Source organism: Sciurus carolinensis, chromosome 11 (genome assembly GCF_902686445.1).
Source record: "Sciurus carolinensis chromosome 11, mSciCar1.2, whole genome shotgun sequence".
Classification (NCBI taxonomy): Eukaryota; Metazoa; Chordata; class Mammalia; order Rodentia; family Sciuridae; genus Sciurus; species Sciurus carolinensis.
In genome coordinates, this window is record NC_062223.1 from 113,720,517 (window position 1) to 113,738,639 (window position 18,123).

Here is an 18,123-nt window from a genome sequence, read left to right on the forward strand (position 1 = left end):
GTACCCCTCACATATCATTTCTATTTGAAGAGTAACTTCTTCAGTATCTGAGAGTGTGTGACTGTAAGTTAAACTTTCTCTTAACCCCACCACCCCACTTTCTTTCTTTTTCTTTCTTTCTTTTTTCTTCCTTTCTTTTTCTCCTTCCTTCCTTCCTTCCTTCCTTCCTTCCTTCCTTCCTTCCTTCCTTCCTCCTTCCTTCCTTCCTTCCTTCCTTCCTTCCTTCCTTCCTTCCTTCCTTCCTTCCTTCCTTCCTTCCTTCTTAAACCCAGGGTGCTTTACCACTAAGCTACATCCCAGCCCTTTTCGTTTTTCATTTTGAGATAGGGTCTCACTAAGTTGCTGAGGCTGACCTTGAACTTGCAATCCCTGCCTCAACCTTCCCTACTGCTCAACTTCCCAAGTAACTGGGATTATAGGAGTGCACCACTACACCCGACTATGAGCTTTCACTCATTTTTTTCCCTTGCCTTTTCTCCATGTCTGGATAAATAAAATAAGTTATGCACAGCTTAATGATGGGGATACGTTGATTATGCATCAATTAGGCAATTTTGTTGTACAAGTGTCACAGCGTGTCCTTACACAAACTAAGACAGCTACAGTGTCACCAGGCAATATAATCTCCTGGAAATCATCTTATGGGGCCACTGTCACATATGCAGTCTCTCATTAACAGAAACATTGTGATGTGTTGCATGACTGTACTCTGTTGTAGGGTCCCTCAGCTGGCCATATCATGTTTGGTGAACAAACAGTGTAATATCCATGGGTGAGTTCTGTATAGATGAATAAAATGGTTTTCATACACTTCTTTCACATCAGGGGAGAAATGTATAAAAATAATACAACCTGGCAGAGGGCAGAGGACATGCAGTTATATTTCTGGACTGTGGTATCCCTGGTGGCACCCTGAGGAACGTGACCTTCCCTCTGCATGCCCTTCCAGACTCTGTCCATAACTACAGCACTCCTGTGTAAAACAACTACCTTGGACTGAAATTCATAGGTCAAACAACTCAAAACTTAAACAGTTAGCTATTTAAAGTTAAACACCATAAGAAAATGTTACATGCCTCTCTTCTTCTTGGCACCCCCAACAAAGAAACAGCAGAGTGTTAAAAAGCCTGTTTCCCCATGAAGACTTGGGGGTTAATTTTCAGCATGGTGCCTGGGGATTTAACTGTGGGACTCCCATTGCCTGTAATGGGAGTCATGCCGCTTCATTTCATGCACAGTATATGGAAAATGTACCCCTCAATAGCTACAAAATTTTAGTTTTGAAATTGAGACATTTTTCAGAACAAAGCAGATTTCCAGAAAAAAAAAAAAAAAGCCAAAATATTCAATATTGGCACAGGGCCTATGTGTGTACATGTATTTGAAAAGGAGACAAAGCCTTCTCTGACTGCATATGCCCCTCTCCAAAAGAACATAAAAACAATGTGCCCAATAGCTTGCAGCAGTGGATGCTATGTCTCACCCCAAAGCTTTGTTAGGAACCCTGTAAAACCTGGCACATGGTTTGTGACACCAAATGAAACAGTGTTTTTCTATAATAACCTGAGCCCTCCTGCCTGTCATTAAGGGACCTCTCTTATTAAGCATCTCTTTTTTAAATGGCTGCCATCATCTGGTCCCAGTGTACATTAAATCCCATTATAATTATAAACACACTTTCCCATAACATTGGTTGCAGATCTCATCCACACTGCCTACCCCCTCAGGGCATCTTTGCACTAATAACAACTCAGATTTGCTATTTGAGTTGACAGCATTAGGTCCCAACACCATTTGCAATATGCTGGGGAGAGAGAGAAAGAGAGAGAGAGAGAGAGAGAGAGAGAGAGAGAGAGAGAGAGAGAGAGAGAGAGAGAGAGAGAAAGAGCTTTCTCATTCCCAGTCACGAACATCTTGGGGTCACAGTGACTTCAGGCCTCGAGGGCTAAAAAAAAAAAGCAATGCCCCCTTTGAAAAGTCACTTTCTGCCTTACAGATGAGAGGAAAGGCACACTTGGCATCTGGAAGGAAGTCCTTGTGGACACCACTGACCAGGTGTCCATGGGGAGAAAGAGAGATGATGGAAATTACTCATCTAAGAAGTCATCTTCTGGTTTAGCTTTCTATACCTTAACTAATCAGAACATGTATATCACCTGATTGTTTTTCCCTCTGCTTTTTGGAGGAGGCATCTAATGAAATGATGTGAAAGAATTACATTTCTAAAAAGACAAAAGCAAAAACCAAAGAAAAGTAACCACACAAATTCTACACTGCCTAAATTTTAACATCACTTGACATCTATAAGGTAGACGTCCAGAATGATGATCTGAAAGATTGTAAGAAGCTTAACCTCCAGAAAAGGATACCATAGGCTAGTTTTGTCTTTCCCTAAGAGTCCCCTGAGTTAAAGATATGGGAGTAAAGGGGACAGTCCGACTGGCACCCGGAGATCTCATTGTCAGAGGAAACCACTTCATTCTTTCAGGGTTTCACTGCCTAGGCACTTTCCTAGATGTGCTTCATTCCCCACTCAACACAAGGTTTTGCAAAGTAGCTTCTCCCTAAAAGATGAATGATGTGGCACCACGCTTCTCCCCAAAACATGGGTCCTTGATATATATCACAATTGGAAAGTTTCTTTTTAAATTAAAAAAATATATAAAAGATATCTTTCAGATGACAAGGTGGTACCAGAGTTGCAACTTTCCGTTCACACAATCAGAATACTCAGGACACCTCTCTTACCTTCTTTCTGAGTATCTGTTTAGTTGATGTTTTACTTCAATTCAAAATTCCCTCCCAATTTCTGCCTGAGATTCTGAGAAAGGGGGAAAGTACAGAGACCCTGGAGGATCTGCTGACCTAGTGGCTAAACAGAACCCTTTGGTCCTCAGCTTGGGGACTCCTGCATAGAATTGGCCTCAGTGGAGTAAGAGAAGAAAAATTAAAAGCTTTTGTTTCCTTGATGTATCTCACTGTGACTGTACAATCTACAAGGTAAAAGCTTGAGCTGTGCAGTCAGAATGGTCTGATTTAAAGAATCAGCTCTGATGTTTAATAGATCTACAGTCTTGGATAAGGCACTTAACCTCCCTGAGCCTCAGCTTTCTTGTCTGCACAAAAGGGGAAAATAATAGCACCTGCACTCATAGGGTTATGAGGATTGAATAAAACAACACAGATAATGTGTTAAGATTCCCAAGCAGTGCTGAGAGTGACTTATTATTTCCACTGTCTCCTACCTGTATGATCCTTAGTCTCAGATATACTACTCTCATCTTCCACTAACTGAACTCTGAAAGCCATGGCTTTCCTAGGCATGGCTGGGAGGTATATGGGTAAAGGAAATGAGGGAATAAGGAGATTTAGCAATGGAATTTCATCCAAGGGTCATTTCATCTATTCCCCTGACTCTAGCATACCTCCTTCTACATTGAGTCTCTTATTTTTAGAAGATCTGGTGTTCATTTCCCTTACCATACCCTTCAAATATCCTTCAAAATAAAATAAATTGTGGGGAGGGGGAGAGAAAGAAAGAGAGAGAGAATAAGAATGAGAATGGATATTCCTTCTTGTCATGTTCCATCGGCTGTTTTAGGTGCTGCCATATGAAATCTCTGAACTGGGGATTCTCATCAGCCTTCTCAGGACCCAAGGACATAGCTCTGGCTATAAATGGTGCCAGTTTTGGTGGGGGAGCTGCTGCTGCTTTATCTGGGCCCAATAAACCTTATCAAACTGCTGTGCAGCCAGCCTTCAGCGCTAAGTGGAAATGCTCAGAGCCCAATGCTGGCACTCAGCCCGCAGCCTCGCCTGCCTTCTCCCTTTTTGTTACCTTCTCCACCTCTTAAATTCAGGCATTAATCTCTCTTTAACACTTACTAACAAGGGCTGGGCTTTTTAATGGGCAGAGTTTATGAAGCAAGGGAGATTTTCACATAGAGGGAATATGGCGTGGGGGTGGGGGACGCCAGGGCCATGAAGGGATTGTTCTTTCTCTTCCATTGTTTTCAGAGATTCTCTTTCTCTGATTTGAGGATTAATAGGAGATTAGGATCAGGGGTTAATTGTGTGCTTCTTCTGCTACTGTGCTGGTGGACGTGGACAGCTCTCTAGCAAGCACCATCTAGGCAGAAGCTCAACAAGTTTAATGACTCCTCTATTTCACAGGAGGCACCAGGAGCCCGGTTTCTACTCTATTCACCTCATATCCATCCACTCTTGTGCACCTTACAGACCAGCCCTTTTTAAACTTTCTTTAAATCTCTTTCCTCTTACCAACTATAGACCTTAGCTGGAAAAACAGGTTGTCTAAATAGGGATTGCTCTTTACTGTTCACCAAGTGAATACTCTGGGAGGGGACCCCTTGTCCCATGTGTTCCAGGTTGACATATACACTGTCAGGATAAGTTGACTCCTTTCGCATCAAAGTGTTGGCCTGTGCCTGGCTTCTTGCTCCCAATTCCTGCTGGTCTGAACAGCAAGTAGGAATCCAGAATGTCCCTTGCTGGGATGGAATGCCCTGTCCTTGGGACTAACCCATTAAAACTCTTGTGAACTCTGCTGTCTACCCTTCCTTAGTTTTTTTTTTTTTTTTTTTTTTTTTTTTTTTTTTTTTATTCCCTTCCTGATCCTGCATACAGTTCTTGTGGCTTGGCTTCTAGTCTGGGGCAGGGCAGGACCCATGTATCAAGATGTGATTCCATGTGAGTCCTGAGGAAAACCATTGGTCCACTTGTCATTCAAGGAAACTCCATGCAGACCCAGGATCCAGTGGCTGGAGTCCCAAATTGCTAAAACCCTATCCCTCAGGGGCTGACCGTTCAGAGCCTTGGATGGCTTTCCACCTCCTCTCCCCTCTTAATTCTGGAGACCTGGTTAGAGGCCAGTGCTGGAAAGAGTACATTCCACCTCTCGCCCTCTACCTTCACTCAGCTCCAGGGAAAAGGGGAGAAGGGAGCTTTCCAAAGCCTGCCGAAGGGCAAGTTTTCTTTGGTTGCTCTCTCTTGGAGATAGTGCTCTCAATGCCACCCTCTAAAGTGAGGCGACCAGCTGAGAGAAGGACGCACTTTTGAGCGGCCCAGGGCTTCCTTCCCCAAACTTCCACTTGGCCACTGAGGACTGTGGGTTGAGCAGGATGCAAGTAGTCAGGAACGATTTCCATCCAGGTTGCTGGGGACGGACGGGGGTGGGGTGGGGTGTGGGCTGAGCCAAAGGGATACTCAAGACTGGGAGTGAGAGAAGTTTCTTTCAGGCCCTGACCTCGGCTATAGCGATCGCGACAGCTAAGAAGGCATGCCTCCCCTGGATCATAGATCTCCGCGGACCCTTTGGTTTCTGGTTCAACAGAGCTCGCAAACTCTACGCCCTGGGACTTCTTGAAATCCGAAATCCGGATGGCTGTGCCGCAGGCGGTCAGTACCCGCAAAACAGAAGAGGCCTGGACTTGGGCTGCGAAAGCGACCTTTTAATACCGATATCGAAGGTACTGGGGATGCACTCCTGAGCCTCGAGGAAATGTGAAAGGCGAGACACTCAGTGAATTGGGTTAAACATTGGAACCCGGGACAAAACTCTGCGCTTGAGCAATGGAGGGAGGAAAACTAAACCCGTGTGCAGTGGAAATGAAAAACCTGGGGATAAAGTGGGAGCTGCTCTTCGCCTCTCATCCCTAGGATCCCTATTAAGGGTTCCGAGTCCCTTGCACTCCTCTCCACTAGCGCCTCGGATCTCTCAGCTTGGTGGGTGAGCGGCCGCCGCTGGCGCCCCAGCAGCAGCTAGATGTCAGGCGAAGCCCGGAGCGCTGAGCGCGGGGAAGGGAGGGGAAAGGAGAGGAAAGAAGGGGTGGGGCGGGGAGCGCGCACGGGCTCGGCCAGTGCGGGGGGGTGGGGTGGGATGGGCGGGCTGAGCCCGGGGACAGCGCGGGAGGGGGGAGGGAAGGGGGGCAGCTGTGGGCAGGGAGCCGGGCTCGGCCGCCAGCACTAAAGATGGAGAGGCGCCGGGGCCTCGCAGGGGAGGGGGCTCGGCGTTGACGTGGGACGCGGCGGAGGCGCCGCAGCCGGTGGTGATTTGCTAACCTCGCGGCAGAGAGGAGTTGAGGGCGATGAGAGCGGGTACTGCGAACTGCCGGGCGACGCCGCCGCTGCCGCCGTGATACCGAGAGCAACAGTTCCCCAGCAACACCCCTCCCCGACACAGGCACACACCCCCCAGCAGGCACGCACACCCATCCCACAGCGCCCAGCTCGGCAGCGGTGAGTGGGGGGCCGGGGAGGGGCGCACCGCCCAGCGAGCACCTCACGCCCGGGCGCCCTGGGGCCGGAGAGGTCTGGGGGGGCGCGCTCGCTTCGGCCACTCGGCCGCTGGGCTTGTGCGTGTTTCCTTCCTGCTGCTGCAGCCGCCGCCGCCGCCTGTTGGGGTCAGCTAGAAGGGGGAGCCCCGGCTGTCAGCTTGGGAGCAGCTGCCTCCCCAACCCTTCCTCTCCAGGGCACAGTTCGGGTGAGAGGTGGGGGACAGAGAGGTCTGCCGGGGCTGAGGGTGCGAGCGGAGAGCCGCGGGTAGGGAGGCTTTGTACAGTCCAGGGCCGGCGGAGGAACCCAGAGCTGGTGGGTGCTCATATGTATGCGGACCGGTGCGCGGGCGTGAGATAGGATTGTGGTTTATTTATTTGTGTGTTTATTCGCTGGCCGGCTGGGAAGCTAGAATCGGAGGAGCTGACGAGTGGATTTGGAGGCGGAGGGGAGCAGGACTGGCACTCGCCTGGGTTTTCTTTCTCTTTGGGGGGAAAAAAAAAACAAACCGTGGTGGGCTCTTTTTTCTTGATTGGACTTGGTCCCCTTTTTGGGGGGTGGGGGGTGGAGCTCCATAGACTCTCCAGCGCTACGGGCCCTCCTCGGCTCTCGGAGGGACTAGCCGCAGCACCGGAGCTCGCCGTGCGCTCCTGGCCGCGCACTGTGGGTGCTGGGGCTTTGCACCTGATGCGTTCCGGGATGCCTTTCCCACCCAGGCGCGCCTAAGGCTCGCTCGCACAGTCCCTCGCACACTCCCGCACGCGCATGAAATGCGCACCATCCCGCTGGCCTGCGGACTCACTGAAACGCACAGACGCGCTCCGCACCGACTTGCTCGCCTGCTCCCCTGGACTCAATGCTCCTGGGCCCGGCACGCCTGCAGCTGGCGCGGCCGGCCACAGGCCGGGGACCCTGCGGGTCGCTTCCCGGGGGTCACGGCCTGGGGTCGGAGAGGGAGGGCCCGCAGCTCTTCTCACCTTTCCTCCCACAACTAGCTGCAGGGCTTTTGTGCTTCCCCTTCGCCGCGGGCCGGGTCCGCCGCCTCGCCGCCCTCAGCGGCGACCAGCCCGCCTGGACTCTCGCCTTTTGCCTAGTTTCTTTCGATTTCCCTCCGTTTTAGTTCGATTTCCTTTCAGGCGTCTGAGTCCTGGGGAAAAGTTGCTTCCCCAAGTTTGCCGAAGTCGTCTGAAAGTCTCGATGGGGGTCGCTGGGAACTAGGGGTGTGTGAGAGTGCGATCGATCCCGAGAGCTCGAGTGGGTTAGCGCCGGCTTTCCCCCGCGCTGCGGGGCTGAATGCTGCAGCCAGCGCTGGCCGAATCGCGGGCGCAGAGCGGCGGGCTGGGGAGACGGCTCCTGTAGCACCTGATTTCCCTCAGGACCTCAAAGGTTCGTTTTGAGGAAGGAATTCAGGTAGACAACCCTCCATTCTTTGGCTTCTCCCTAGTTCTCTGATGTCTGCCAGAAGGCAGAGTGGCCAGACGAGGATGAATGGTGGTCGCGCCCATGACGGCCTTGGTCCCCACTCTGGGATGGGCAGCAAGTGTCTGAACCAGCCATCGGGTTAACCCTTTCTGCTTGAACTTTGCGGCTCCAGGACTCATAGGTCTTCTTTTTAGGGTGGAGGCCAGCAGTGTGAAGAGTGCCTGGTCTGTCCACCCTGCTCCCAGGCCACTGACTGCATATTGGCCTTAGCTACGCAGATGCTGGGAGAGACCTGGCCTGAGCAACTTATCACACCCTAGAGGGAGTTCAGAGTTCTGGAGCCCTTTTAGGCTTTTTAGGCTCTGGGAGAGATCTTTGTCTCCTAGCCTGGTCTTCCTAATACTGGTTGTAACTTGCACCTAGATGTTGTTGCCAATATCACTTCCAGTGCCCTCTGAACCATATCTAGCATCAGTTGCTGCTCTTGGTCACAGGACTTGCCAACTCCTGGGAGTCTGTAGGACACACTGGAGTTCACTCCCAGCCCAGCATTAGCATTCCTGACTGTAGGGGAGCATATTCCCTTCTATCTCGCATTGTGTTCACGACCCAGCCTCCTTCACATTTTAGATCCTTCTGTCCACCAGGCACTTGGGGGCAGGAGAGTTAATACAGCATCTCATGTAACTGTGTGCAGGTGTATTAACACTCTCACTGGCTGGTGTGCACACATACTTCAGATTTTGGATTACATATATGATGACTTTGAAGCACCTGTGAGTAGGAGTGACCCTAGTTAACATATGGGTTATGTACGTGTGTTCCTGTTACTGCCTAAGGAGGGGGTCAGGGCAAGTTAGTCTGTACACTCCTGATTAGAGTGGAAGGACAGAGACTCAGGAAGGCACTGACTGAAGGAGAGAGAATAGCTCTGGGGAGGAGAGTCCCTTGCTCATAGATTTCTGTGGGCCACAATTGCAGGCTGCTGGCCCCAGATGGATTTGACTTGGCTCCTCGGGTTACCACAGTGAGGCAAAGTTTGAAAAACTTTGTTTTGATGATGAACTTTGCTATACAAGTTGAGTGCTTAAGTTGACTAAAGGAAGGGATTAAAGTCTTGTTAATTTTAAATAGGTACTTGAGCATCTCCTGAATGTTGGCTTTGTATAGGAACTTCCTACTCTTAGACTTGAAGAATGCTCAGGACTTACTGTCATTTTCATTTTATTTCACCTAACAGATGTCATAGAGCAGCAAATTAGGCATATACTGTGGCAGAAGCTTCTCTTCACTCTCATCATCTCTGGGCTTGTCAAGGCAGATTTGTAGATTTCTAGGAAGTTCCATTAAATCTCTTAAGATTTGCTGGGAACTTGGCAGGATGGGGGCATGTTGTAGTGCTTGAGTTCTTACTCTTAGGGACACTTATGAATCAGCTGTTTATTCTCTCATTTCTTTTTGTCTCTTCTCCTCTTCTCTTCTCCAGCCCTCTCCATTGGCCCGGGAAGCCCACCCTGCCCCACCACGCAGAGCACAGAAGGAAAGAGAGCCTCATGCCTGAACCGAGGGGAGCACCATGGATCTGACAAAGATGGGCATGATCCAGCTGCAGAACCCTAGCCACCCCACAGGGCTGCTATGCAAGGCCAACCAGATGCGACTGGCTGGGACTTTATGCGATGTGGTCATCATGGTGGACAGCCAGGAGTTCCATGCCCACCGGACAGTGCTGGCCTGCACCAGCAAGATGTTTGAGATCCTCTTCCACCGCAACAGCCAGCACTATACTCTGGATTTCCTCTCCCCAAAGACCTTCCAGCAGATTCTGGAGTATGCATACACGGCCACACTGCAGGCCAAGGCGGAGGACCTGGATGATCTGTTGTATGCAGCGGAGATCCTGGAGATCGAGTACCTGGAGGAGCAGTGCCTGAAGATCCTGGAGACCATCCAGGCCTCCGATGACAATGACACGGAAGCCACCATGGCTGATGGCGGGGCTGAGGAAGAAGAGGACCGCAAGACTCGGTACCTCAAGAACATCTTCATCTCGAAGCATTCCAGCGAGGAGAGTGGGTATGCCAGTGTGGCTGGACAGAGCCTCCCTGGGCCCATGGTGGACCAGAGTCCTTCGGTCTCCACCTCATTTGGTCTTTCAGCTATGAGTCCCACTAAAGCCGCAGTGGATAGTCTGATGACCATAGGACAGTCTCTCCTGCAGGGAACTCTTCAGCCACCTGCAGGGCCTGAGGAACCGATGCTGTCTGGGGGTGGGCGGCACCCTGCGGTGACTGAGGTAAAGACAGAGATGATGCAGGTGGATGAGGTACCTGGCCAGGACAGCCCTGGGGCAGCTGAGTCCAGCATCTCAGGAGGGATGGGGGACAAGATCGAGGAGAGGGGCAAAGAGGGGCCTGGGACACCTACCCGAAGCAGCGTCATTACCAGTGCTAGGGAGCTGCACTATGGACGAGAGGAGAGTGCTGAACAGCTGCCACCCCCCGCTGAGGCTGGTCAAGTACCCCCTGGCCGACAGGAACCTCCGGCCCCTCCAGTGGAGAAACACCTGGGCATCTACTCCGTGCTGCCCAACCACAAGGCTGACGCTGTGTTGAGCATGCCGTCTTCAGTGACCTCTGGCCTCCACGTGCAGCCTGCCCTGGCCGTCTCCATGGACTTCAGCACCTATGGGGGCCTGCTGCCCCAGGGCTTCATCCAGAGGGAGCTGTTCAGCAAGTTGGGTGAGCTGGCCGTGGGCATGAAGTCAGAGAGCCGGCCCCTCGGGGAGCAGTGCAGCGTGTGTGGGGTAGAGCTTCCTGACAACGAGGCTGTGGAGCAGCACAGGTAGGCCCTGCCCCTGTCCTGCACCTGCAGCTGAACTTCTGGCCCTGACACCCTCCCTCCATATCGTCTGGGAACCTGGCTCCCCTCTCTTCCTTGGAAAAAATATACCTCCTTCAGTGTCCTAGGGGACAGATTTTTCAGATGGTGGTGAAGGAAAATGTTTTTTTCCCAGCATCTTACCAGACTCTTACCTCTCTTTTTGCTTTAGGATTCCTGTTTGATCTTTCTGCTCTTTGGTCTATACTCATTTCCCTGGAGTACCTGATAAAGTGGAGGGAAAGAGAGGAAGAAATGGGGTTCTAAGGTTCTCTCATGGTCCAAATCTGGCAACAGGAACAGTTGCAAGTTCCAAATGACCATTTCTGGTGAACGGTCCCCTCAATACTCCCATCCCTTGTTCATGCTCTATTCCTGTGGACACATTCAGAGGGAAGCATGGGAATAAGAGGCTTGGTCTTGCAGCCTGTAGTCTCACCCTTGCTCACATTGAACTAAATGCTATTCTGGGCTATTATGGGCTTCCTCTGGCTGCCCTTTGCTTCTCTATAAAATAACCCTTCTCCCAGTTCATGACATGCTTGTTCAGTATCACCTGCTTTACCTGAAATTTCATTTTTGTTACAATAGCCCCTTGAGGTAGATAATGTGTGTGTGTGTGTGTCTGTGTTTTTAACATAGGAAGTTGCTAAGACTCAGGCATAAAGTCCCTTTTCCAGAGTCATATACTTAGTAAGAGGCAGAGCTGGATTCAAATTCAGGTTTTAACTTCTTCCTACTTTGCTGCCTCTTGAAGTTGTCTGGACTGGAAGAGGACCAAGGCTACAGAACAGAGGGTATAGATGATTGCTCATCAGAAGTGGTGCTTGGGGAGATAGCTCAGTCGGTAGAGTGCCTGCCTCACAAGCACAAGGCCCTGGGTTCAGTCCCCAGCACTCCCCCCCCCAAAAAAAAAGTGGAGTAAATGACAGAGGGAATAAGTTTTTTTTTTTAATCCTATTTCTGTCGTAAATGTAGGGCTGTCATTATGCCCTCTTGTCCCTGGACCTGATGAATGTTACCCACAGATCCAGCTGTCAATGATAATGTTTCCCTGAACACCCTTCAGCCTGCTGTTGGGTGATCTTGGGCGGGTTCTCTGCTTTGGCCCCCACTCTCCCTCACCCCCATAACTCTGTGCTGGTTTAGGTGTGGGGGATGTGAGGGGGTGGGTGGAGGCATCTGGAAGCGATCTAATCACTCTAGCCGCAGCACGCTCCGATGATGCCTGATCGGCAGCTCTGAGACTTACCTTGTGGAAAGTTGTCACTGAGCTAAAAGTAGCCGATTTTTTTCCGGTGGGTGCGAAAAATAACCGCCACGAATGTGTATCTTCTTGACGCTAATGCCTCTCAGAAATAGACTGAGGTCATATTTGTTTTTGCTTAAACTTTCCTAAAGAGGAAACCCCCTCCTCAAACTTGACCAGATAGATCTATCATCTCCGGATGTGAATTATTTCAGCTATGTGCTTTGAGAAATGGGGCATGGTGGAAAGTAACTTTTTCCTGGCTCTTGACAGGTCCAGGTTGTTTTTTTTTTCTATCCAAGAGGGCCACGGAGTTGCCTCTGTGAGTTGCACGTCCCATTCAGTGGAACCCTCATTCCTCTGAAATGAAATGGAGGGCCAGCCGTGTTATCTTCCAAAGAACCTGGGTGGTGTAATCCTCCATGTCTAGTAGTGAGAGTTATTTAAATTTTCTGAACTTTGCTTTACTCACTTTTTAAAATGCAGACGGTCCTCAGGGTTGGTGATGAATTAATGAAGTAAAATCCAGAAATCAGACGTGTAACTGGCACGCAGTCACTGTGAAGGTGAAGAGCTGACCCTCTGTCCCCCATCTTATTTTGGCCTTGCCTCTGCACCATCCTCGTCGGCTCAGATCTAGGGTGTGGTATCTGCAGCACCGCCTTCCACTGGGCTGTCTTGCCTTTGTGGTGGCACAGAGAGGATGTCCCTGTTCTTGTGAACTTGCCAGGTGAGACACCGTCCTGGAATCCTGGTCATCATGCTTCAGGCTGCTGACAGGACGAATGTGCTTTTGACTGAGTGTGGAAAGTCAGCTGCTGCCGCCTGAGAAGCTGAACCTGGGGCAGCACAATGGGTGGAAAGATCTGGGGGTCTGAGGAAATGAAAATGGGGAAACTTGACTTTGAAGTCAAAGTCCCCGATAGATGTACTTTGTGGGAGGCTGTTTCCTCTCCCTCACCTGAAAAGTGCCAGGATTAATGTGCTACTTCCCTGTTTCCTATTCTTCTCCGTCTTGGTCACCCGTCTGCCCGCAACCTATCAGCAGGATGAGAAATGTTCTGATGGGAAAGAAAATCATCACCACTACCAGTACAAACAAAAAGGCAAAAAAAAAAAAAAAAAAAAAAAAGTTTCAAAACAGTGGGTGACTTTGATGCCAAAGGGAGCTGTGGACTTGGTTGGAAATAAAACGACGATGACAGGCTCCAAGGTTTATTTTATTTTAAGCCAATAGGCTAGAGTGTTGGTAAAGATTAAGTACCCAGCAGTTATGCTTACTTTGCAGAGGGAGAAAGGGCAGAGTGCTGGGAAGTCAGGCAGGAAGTGGGGTTTGTTATGGAATCCCATCCATAGGTTTGCCCCTGTTTGACCCCAAGCTGGTATGGAGTGAGGGAGGACCTATTTACAGGACAGATGGGTGGACTGAAACTTAGCAAAGTTATGTATCATGGAGCCTGAGACGGATGGCAAGATGTAAAAGCAGTGTCCCATGTGGTCATGGATGGATGGGAAGACCAAAGGACCATTTGGGTAAATCATATGGGGCTTACGAACCTAACGGAACCAGAAGGAAGCCAGACAGAAGATCTGATGGAGCCACATCATTCTCCAGGCAGGTGAAGGAGATGCTTTGAACCCCCAGATCTTTCCCAGTGGACCCACATTACAGCAGGTAGTGTCTGAGGGAGGAAGGACCATATCAGGTTTCTGCAAGACAGGACATTCCCCGCTAGGCTCAGTTTCTTTTCTTGTTCTCACTTTGAAAGTGAGAACTGAGCAGTTCTGCATGTGGGCTCTTGTGGATGTGGTCTAGGGCCCAGCCCAAGAGTGGGCCCAGGTGCACTCTTGTTCTTAGCGTCATGTGCGTGTGTGCTAAGATCACAGGGAACAGCACGGCTGACCTAAGTGAGAATGTAGTCCTCGTTTGTGTCCCTCAGTCCCCCTAGGCTCATTGCATAGACCATGGATTTAATGGGTTTCTAGATTTAATGCTTCAGAATCAGCGGGGTCTGAATCTTTACCAGAGCCTCTGGCTCTTACACAGACAAGACCTCTGGGTGCATCCTGCACAGACGCAGCAGGAACCCTTGCCTGGTTCTTGTGGGGATGCTCAGGAACCGTAGGAAGGGGCTCCGCCAGCTCCCTGGACCATGTGTCAGTTCTTCTCACAGGCTTCTTGGGGCTGGTCAAGGGTGCTTAAGTCATGTGTCTGAGATGTCAGAGTTCTTCCTGGCTTTTAGCTTTCGTCTCTTTCAGATGGCCAGCTGCAATGTTTTCAGAGGGCCAATAGCTGTTGACCTTGGTTTAGGCCACATTTGGGAGATTAGCAGTTACTCAAAATTCTTGCCCACCCTGCTTTTTTTGTATTGGGGATTGAACCTGAGGGTATTTTACCACTGAACCACATGCCCTTCCTTTTAATTTTTTAATTTTTTGGGGGGTATACTGGGGATTGAACTCAGGGGCACTCGACCACTGAACCACATCCCCAGCCCTATTTTGTATTTTATTTAGATTCAGGGTCTCACTAACTTGCTTAACACCTCACTTTTGCTGAGGCTGGCTTTGCTTGTGATCCTCCTGTCTTAGCCTTCCAAGCTCCCTGGATTACAGGTGCGTGCCACCGCGCCCAGCTTTTATTTTTTAATTTTGAGACCATGTTTCGCTAAGTTGCTTAGAATCTAGTTAAATTGCTGAGGCTGGTCTCAAACGTGCAATCCTCCTGCCTCATCCTCCTGAGTTGCTGGGATTACAGGCGTACATCACTGCACCCCGCTTTTGGTTGCCTTTCGTGGTTCTGCTGGGCACCTCTGATGTCGACCCAAATTCTGGAGCCAGCAGTGCTGTGGAATAATGATAGCGACAGCAACAATATTAATAATGCCCTTATCAGTTGTACCACTTTGTTCTTTGCAAAGCACCTTTAATGACTTTATCTCTCCTAACCTCACAGCCTGCCCTAAGGGGGTGTAAGGCCTTAATCCCAGTTTTGTGATTATGAAGTCTGAGAAGCTCTGAAAGCTAAAAGGTTTTGTGTAAGTTTGCAGCAAACTCATTTAGTGGCAAAACCTGATCAGAACTGATGTGAGGCTATATTTATCCTGCTTATTTTGAATATTCATATGTTTTGCTGCAAAAATATTAATGTGTTTGATTACAGAGTGCTGCCCTAGACTCCCCTGGAGCTGTTAAACACATAGGCACCAGAATGCCTTTCTAAAATCTGAACAAATCTGGTTTCTGAAACACCCAAGGGGTTTGGATAAGGGATGAGGCACCATTTTGGGCTTGAATTTACAGATAAGGGAAATGAGATTTGGAGCAAGCAAGTGACTTGCCCATGGTCACACGACTATAAATGGGTAGAGCTGGACACTCTGCTTGCCTTTTAGCTCACAGTCCTGGGCACTCTACTGCAGGCCATATAAGAACATGGATAGCGCTGTTCTGGGTCAGATCCATCTGACCTAATCTTTGGTTGCCAACACCATCCCTAAGATACCACCGGTGGAGCCTGCAGCCATCTTCCTTGACGTCAATTCTAAAGGTCAGGTGTATATGAGCTTCTCTTAGTAGCTATTTATGGCTGCTCTGTCATTCACAGATTTGCCCAAATCGTTTTTGAATCCGTTTCTGTTTCCAGGAAGTGTCCTTTTGAGGGGTGATGAATGACTTAGTTCATAGCCTCCTGGGCTCCTGGAACCTGGTCTTTTGTAGAGCTTTTTGGTTGTGAGGCTAGTAAGGTAGCAGAGGCCCTGTAGTGGTGTGCCCAGCTGTTGTGGAGACCAGGGCTCTAAACTCAGCTCTCCATTTTTCAGTTCTGTCACCATGGTCAGTTCCTCTTCCATCCTGAGTTTTGTTTTCTTCATTTATAAAACCTAGGTGCTTGGATGAACTCTTAAAAAAATATATATTTTTGACCTCTTGTGTACCCGGTCACAACTTCATGAAACCCTTTTGGTTAATTGCATTTTGCTCGGTTTTGGTGTCTGGAATGACTGGTCAGCCTAGTCAAGATGGGGGTCAGTTTGATTTTATTCTTTCTGCTCTGACTTTTTGAATACTTTAACCTGCTTAGGGTTACTGAGCCCCCTGGAATCTAGACTGAACTCTTGGAACTTTTGGAATGATTTCTTTTATTTCATTTCCAATAGAGGAAAGTTGCCTCTTTCATCTCAGTAAGAAGTCCCCTTATAATTTGCTGCCACTAGTGAATGGGGCCGCTAATGACTGGGGTGGCAAGGGGGACGGGGGAACTGGAGTTTAGCAACACTTTTCCTCCTATGTGTTCTAGGAAAACTATTATGAATCTTTCAAATGTCATTATCCTAAACTGTTAAAATCAAATTCCATTTGGAGTGCTTTGATTTCTTGCTAATTCAGAAGAAACACATTTCCAACCACTTTAATTTTTTTTTTATTAATGACTTTAAAACAAGTTCAGCTGAAAGCCCAAGTATAAGACTTAAGAGTCTTGCTAAATGAATACAAGTGTGCCATTGCAGAGTTCTTGAATTTTCCATGATAACCGAAGGTTTTCTTAGGTTCCGTTTCGGCTGCATTAGGTGAAAGTGCTGACTCTTTGGCAGTTATTTTGGTAGAAAGAAAAAAATTGCCACAACGTTCCCCTGCTACCTCCAGACCCATGTTTTATACAGACGTGGTGATGTGCATTTTGACTCTCTGGATCAGAATCCTGAGTTCACTACTTACCAACTGTGTGACTGTAGTTATGTTACTTAACCTCTCTGTGCCTGTTTGCTTATTGGTAAAATGGGGATAGTAAGGATCAATCAGTAAATATTTGTCCCGGGCACAGAGTGGTGTGTGCGCTCCACGGCTGTCTGATGTGTCTGTTGTTGTATTCCCACGGCTGTTGTGAAGTGGGTCGTGCTAGAAGTTAAGTGCAGGCCAAAAGATGGGTTCATGTTGCTCCAGACCCTCCAGAGACTGTCCTTCTGCATAGGGTGTCAGTCCTTCCAGTGCTGTAAAACTGCTGCCTTGGGCGCTACATGTTCGGAACCCAGACAGCGTGCACCTGCACTTTCCTCAGGAAGTGGATCTCTGGGCCCGTGGTGGCCAGGGTACTCTTTGTCCCATTGACCTGAGGCCTGGTGAGTCATCCAGTGCTCGTTTATATTTAGCTGGGCAGTGCTCCACTATGGTCAGGTCCAAATGCTGCTCACCCATGAGTGTTCTGTTGTCCATGCAGGCGGCCAGGCATGCAAATCACTGTGACAGAAGAGGGAGGGCCTCAGCCGCCACCTTGCTGAGGGGGGCTGGGTTGGGTGTGCGGTGCTGGGTGGTCTAGAGCTCCTTCCCTTGGGATGCTTTAGAGTGGAATCAGCAACACCGTTTCCAGTGCTTCACGTATGGGGTTCTAGGCTAAGTGCGTCCATGATCAGGATTGCCTTCAACCCTCTAGCTGCTTTGTAAGGTGGGTGCTAGTTTTACATTCCTGATGGGCCCTAGAAAGTCAGAGAGGTCAGAGTTCATGGTAAAGTAGGGAAGGTGCCAGCTTTGTGTCCAAGTGTTCTGGCTCCATGCTCCTTGCAGCTGGGTGACCAGGTCTGGCCTCCTGGTTTTAGTGGGGATGCTGCTTATAGCAAAGGGTTCAGGTCACTGGGGACACAGGCCGATAGGTCTCAGGAGTAAGTACTGTGTCATCTCTTACTAACACAGAGAGACCAACTTCTAGGGATAGAAGCCTTTTATGCTGATTTGAAAAACAGAAAAAGGGAGAGAAAAAGAAACCCATTTACAAAAATAAAAATCCCATGCTGTTAATTTCGTGCCAGCATAATCAGAAATTCCCCTTTCTACTGTTTCCCCTTAAAAGCCCCGTTGTCCTTATTATGCTGGCTCAGTCTGGAAAAACTATGGCTGGGTTTTGCCTACGTGGGGCTTATCTCTGCAGCTGCAAGGAGGGGATCCGGTACTTTATTGTCAGCATGGAAACTTTGGCTAAAGACTCAGAAAACCCTGCTTCATTCTAAATCCCCAGCTCACTTTGCACTCTGTCCTCAGACCTGATTTTCTCCAGTGTGAACAGATTGTGTTCAGTGTTGCAGTAGGAAAGATGCAAGTTAGGCAAGAGAAGGAACTTCCTGAAACAGTAGGGCGTTACTGAGAACGTTACTAGAAGACTCAATCACAGGCAGTTTGATGAAGAGGAAAATCTCTGGACCAGTCGAAATGGTTTTTCGAGTTGTCCCATCTTTAGGGCCATTTGGAGCCCCCAGAAATAAGAAATAAAGACATTCTTACACCCCGCC

General features: G+C 49.1%; 1 protein-coding gene and 1 long non-coding RNA gene across 5 annotated transcripts in view; one reads left to right on the top strand and one right to left on the bottom strand.

The window, feature by feature from the left end:
- The first annotated feature begins 5,340 nt into the window (after positions 1-5,340).
- The window catches only part of Zbtb16 (zinc finger and BTB domain containing 16), a 179,359-nt gene continuing 166,576 nt past the window's right edge, over positions 5,341-18,123 (top strand). Inside the window, exons 1-2 of one of the 4 annotated variants that reach the window (XM_047519440.1) lie at positions 5,341-5,489; positions 9,203-10,560. In XM_047519440.1, coding sequence (XP_047375396.1) covers positions 9,293-10,560 — 1,268 coding nt within the window. In that variant the 5' untranslated portion in view covers positions 5,341-5,489; positions 9,203-9,292. Of the gene's footprint in view, positions 5,490-5,954; positions 6,259-6,353; positions 6,610-9,202; positions 10,561-18,123 lie in introns of those variants that run through there. The other 3 variants (XM_047519437.1, XM_047519439.1, XM_047519438.1) reach the window with 3 other exon arrangements.
- LOC124960585 (uncharacterized) lies at positions 10,788-12,606 on the bottom strand. The gene is made up of 2 exons (XR_007104103.1): positions 12,318-12,606; positions 10,788-10,821 (listed from the first exon to the last, which is right to left on the bottom strand). It is a non-coding gene; the product is annotated as an uncharacterized LOC124960585 (long non-coding RNA).